The sequence below is a fragment of the Thermobia domestica genome, chromosome 5 (genome assembly GCF_964235325.1).
Source record: "Thermobia domestica chromosome 5, izTheDome1.hap1.1, whole genome shotgun sequence".
NCBI classification, from domain to species: Eukaryota; Metazoa; Arthropoda; class Insecta; order Zygentoma; family Lepismatidae; genus Thermobia; species Thermobia domestica.
The window spans coordinates 67,269,083-67,274,326 of NC_137458.1; the positions used below are offsets into that span (position 1 = coordinate 67,269,083).

The following is a 5,244-nucleotide window of genomic DNA, read 5'->3' on the forward strand; positions in this document are numbered from 1 at the left end:
CTGCAGTAATACTATACTATACGACTAACGTAAGATAAAGTCCGGAAATTCACTTGTGTACATTGCGTACTCCGAATTATTTTTCTCGATTAGTCAAAGACAAAAGTTCCGAAATAGGCGAAAATTCATTTTCCAAACTTCATAATTTCTCTTTGTTTGATTACACATTTTGGCCTGCCAATATTATCCTCAGTATTTAGAAATATTGTGGCATCGCGTAACATTAAGGCAATGTGGTTTCTAAACAAACAAACAAACAAACAAACAAAAAAAAAAAAAAAAAAAACTGTGTACGTTCCGGGAAGTTTACAAATTCCTTTTCTTCCAAAAAGTGTGTTCAATTTAATTTGGATTTTTTTAAATGGAACTTTTCTTTTCGTGTGGGAATAAGGGGATAAAGAACATTTTAGGATGATTACTTACTGTTGCGGCTAAGTTTAACAAATGAGAACTTCTTGATATGTTGGATTAACAAATCTTCAGAAGAGAAAATAACAAATTATGGTGTATCGATATCTTTGATAAGACTAAACAGCAACGTGTAAGATTTGGAACACACACTTAGGTCATGTAACATCATTCAGGATTTTTTTTCTGAAGACTAATATAGAAGTTCTTCCCCTCTAATATAGAAGTTCTCAACATTAGTGAAAACATTTGGCGTGGTCACCGTATATATATAAAAATAGTGAAAAAGAAATAGACAAATATGTGTAACTGTATTCAGATACATTTTGTGATGACACAAGTGATTGGCAAAATGATGCTAGTGACAGTAGGAGTGTCTTGACGTTTCTATATCAACTGTAAGAAAAAAGTCCTTTTCGGTACTTTTGAGTTCGAATGACAGTGATGATTGTCACCGGAAGATGTGCAGTTAAAGAGATTAGTAGATGTATAATTTGTTTAAAGCCTGTCCATTGTTTTAACTGCACCCTTCCCATGAATTACTTGTATAGTGTCTGAAGCAAAAACATTTTTCTCCTGTTTACTTTCTTTTTCTGATATATTCGTAATAAATTAATTCAAATATTATTTTTGGTAACGTATAAAGAAATACGTCCTGGTTTTGTAACAGTAGTTTTATTCAAATTGTTTAATTTATTCCTAAGATCTTTTTAATTGGTCAAATTATTCCTAAAACGTTTTCAAATTGATTAATTTACTCCTAAGTTATTGATATGTTAAAATCTATACATTGTTCAGCGTAAGCTCTAAACTCCGATAAACAAAATATTTGTATCCTTCCGCTTGTTACAAATACGATTGTCTAGTCCGCCAAGTGAACTTTGTGGTGGACAAACACCGTGTGCGTGGGTTTTCTCGGGGTTCTCCCGTTTCCTCCCACTTTCTTCATTCCACCATTTCATTACTCATCATCACCGTCTCCTTTAGCCTAACCGGCATAACCGTGGGACATAAAACTCAAAGATTTCATTTTTTTCATTTTACGATTGTCTAGTGATGTATCACCCCCACTCCCCACGGGGAGGAGCAAATTATACACGTGCATTTTAAGAATACAGTCTCGTGTTGTCCAGATACTTACAGTAACAGCAGAAAAGAAAGAAAAGAAACTCGAAAGATTTAAAAAAAAAGTATTTGAATTTCGCTCGTAAACAATTGTTGCTTAGTGAGTAAAGGTTTGCCTTGTTGGTGTTTCACCACAACACTCGCGGAACCGGGATTCATGCCAGTCATCTTTCAGACTTTAAAAGCAGAACACCCGTCCACAGTTGAGTTGGCGCCATAATTACTGCGCATGCTTAGTGTTTATTTCTATTGTTTCATTAGCCACACTCGATTGCAGTATTGGTATATAATCCGTATTATATTTTTGTCATTTATAATACGATAGCAGTTTTATATGAAGCTCCATAGTAAAAGTAATAATGCAATCACATGAACTATTTTGCGGAGGAGTACAAGCGTCGGTAGGACAACAGCAAATCAGCGAGATTTAGTTTCACGTGGCTTTGTTTATCGCAGTTTAGAGCTTACGTCGAACAATGTATAGTGGTTAGAAAGCGCTTGTACTGTCAACGTACATGGTTATTGCAGATGGTAAGATCGGTAAGATTTCTCCGTTTAGAAGGACAGAGTAATAAAAGATACACCAAGAGATATCGCAATAGTTGGTGACCTACCCAACAATTAAACCACTGCCACCGCTCCTACTCCACAACCTCCTGATACTACTACAGCAGAAATTGTAGTAATCCAACAAATATTCTGAATTCTTCCACATACGCGATGTATGGATTCAGGATACCAACTAGCTGATTACCAACTAAAATTTGTTCTCAATACACGTTTTGATTAATTATGTCAGATACTTAAGTGAGAAACTGCTCAGTAAACTGTGCATTGAAATTACTAGTAAACAAAAATTTATAAATATTACAAATGTACGTAATGAAATGTTAGTAGTATTCTTCATGTCTACAGTGTCCTGAAAAAATGGAGTAATGTTAATATGACTCCCGATTTTTTCTTCCTTGACTGTATTTGATTATATCATTTTAGCCATAGTTTATAACGCTCGAATGTATTCGATACCAGCAACAAAAAAGTTAAGTAAGTGCATGTATTTTCGATAATTATATTAATGTAATCGTTATTCATGGGGAGAAATTACTTAAAATGCTTTGTTTCAGACTGGCCTGTGGTATTATCGCTCGTTCTGCTGGACTGTTCGAGAATCCGAAGAAGATTTGTGCTTGTGACGGTGTTTCGCTTTGGGATGAAAGAGATGTTCCCCTTGCAGGTCCAGGGCGTCAAACAAAACAGAGTGAGTCTCCGCAAAGATAATAAAAAAAAAAATTCCAACAAATGAGTAAACTTATTTGATTGATTAGGAATAACCTTTAAAAAGAAAACAGTTATTTGAGAATTGTCGTCATATTTTGTTGGTATTCAAACTGTATCTTATATAGAAAAACGTAGTTACATGAAATTTACATCATGGATTACGTAGAAGCGGAGTGAGTGTTGATTGTATGAAATTGAATGGAAACTATAATTAGTTTATTTTTTAATGAAAAATACTTAAAAAAATAATTTCTGTTGTTGCCGATTTACGATCATAGAACACTGATAAATCCAGTCTCTGTGTATATTTGTATTACGATTGTAAGAAATGTGCTGCTAATCTTCCATATCTTTCTGCTGTGTAATAGTAACGATGTAAGTGACAGAAAAAAAGAATGCAAAGCCAGAACTTATATAGTTTGGTTATTGTTATTCCTACTCTTGTTTCATCGTTTAATTATATCCTTTTCACTTTTACAGAGCAATGGTCTCATTTATAAGATTTGCTGCGCTCATAGACAAGAAGTTACGTTACTAGTGCATTTGAAATATATATATATATATATATATATATATATATTAATAATTATTCTATGAATGTACATACGAGCATACAATATAATGTAAATATTCATTAAAGAAATTGGGAATTATTTTTATAATTCTGTTGTGTGGAATATGAGCTGATGTATCTATACATGACTATACTGTATTTGTTATTTTTGTGTATCATAAACCAGGGTGTCTACTGGTCATGAAAGTCATATATTTTGCTTAGTGGTCATGAAAGCCATGAAAAAGTCCTTTATTTACCCAACTGGTCATGAAAATCGGAAATCTCAGAATATATTTTTATACCTCATACTACATGTACTGAAACAGTTGTATCAGGTCAGTAATTGTGAGAATTTCCCCCACCAGTTAGTGCTGGCTAACTGGTACTTTACTGTCTTCCTAGTTGCTCCCCATTTCATCTTCTAGTCTCTGTAATATAGTAACAACTTTTTACTATCCAACTTTCTGATCTGCTATTTCTTTACTTCTAAGAAATGTAAATTGTGTATGTTTGGAACTGAAACGTAAAGCTCTGTGACTCAGTAACTTCAGAACTTGATGGAATTGATGTTCAAATTAACTCATTGAAAAAGAAGTTGAACTTGTAATATTCAATCAAGATGTCCATTTTTGTGTTCACTTTTAAGTTTTGATGTGATACTAGTATGCAGACTGAGAAAAAAATATTTGTAAAAGTACCCTTGAAAAAAGAGAAGAAAGAAGGCATCAGACTCCATCCAGGATGAAGGTTCCATTATGAACAAATTCAGTAGGTCTTATCAGTATGTTTATGTACGCTAATTTCAGATATGACACGATGGAAAAGAATTGTATATTTACGTAATCAGTCTTTTCTTGTAAACGAAAATTATAAATTTAGAATTCAGAGTACATAAAATGCAGATAAAAAACGTAGCTGAATGTAACGGGACTGTTCACAAGATTTTTTTAAATCTGTAGAACCTGGTAAGCCTTAAACCCATACTTGAACCGCAATTAAAAATTTGTTTACTGCCTTTTAAATTGCTCTTGCATTTTAAAATTAGTTGTCAGCTAATCGACGTTACGTGCATTAGACAAATAAGAACATAATGTGATCTTCATCTTAACCGATGCACCACTGATGGTAAGGGTTTATTATTACTAATGGTAAATTTTTATCGCCATGGTCATGAAAATTTGAACAAAAAGGTCATGAAAAGTCATGAATTTACTTTCTGGTATTCCAGTAGACACCCTGTAAACAATGTGTATATTTTTGGAAATGAATATATTTAAAAAAAAATACATAGGAGTAATTTTTCCTAAATGCTGTGGTGTAGACCAGTTAGTGAAAAAAAAAACCCTTGGATTTTAATATTGTAAATATTCATACAACAGAATATGAACATATATAACATACAATGAGTGAAAAAGCGATTGAGTGGACCGGGACTTGAACCTGGGATCTCCGGTATACCGTACCGATGCGTTAACCAACATGTGTCGCAGATCCCGGTCCAGTCAATTGTTTTTTCACTCTTTATATGTTATAATTTGCATCTATAGAGCATTTGCTGTGTAAAAATAAGTTCAAATCCGTTGTTTCTTTCTTTCATTAATATACGTACACTGATGTCCAGAATGATTGTCGCATATCTATAACTGTCTTCTTGTAAGAATATAATTTGATAATGATTTTGCAGGGTACTTTTAATACTGATATTATATGTATAATCAGGAAATGTATATTTGTGGTAAATTTGATAGGAAAAGAATTATAAATACGAAAATTAGAATGAGTAAAACAAAATGTTGTTAAATGGACATAAAAGTTTTATTTTGGTTTTATTGTTCTTATTTAATACTCTTTTGACATGAAATTTGCCACATACATGT

General features: G+C 32.7%; 1 protein-coding gene across 3 annotated transcripts in view; it reads left to right on the forward strand.

Annotated features, from left to right (window-relative positions):
• Ccs (Copper chaperone for superoxide dismutase) overlaps positions 1 to 4,357 on the forward strand; it is a 34,310-nt gene extending 29,953 nt beyond the window's left edge. For 2 of the 3 annotated variants that reach the window (XM_081758725.1, XM_081758726.1), the window contains exon 7: positions 2,658 to 4,357. In XM_081758725.1, coding sequence (XP_081614851.1) covers positions 2,658 to 2,811 — 154 coding nt within the window. In that variant the 3' untranslated portion in view covers positions 2,812 to 4,357. The remainder of the gene's footprint in view (positions 1 to 2,657) is intronic. The other variant, XM_081758727.1, reaches the window with a different exon arrangement.
• Positions 4,358 to 5,244: the final 887 nt, after the last annotated feature.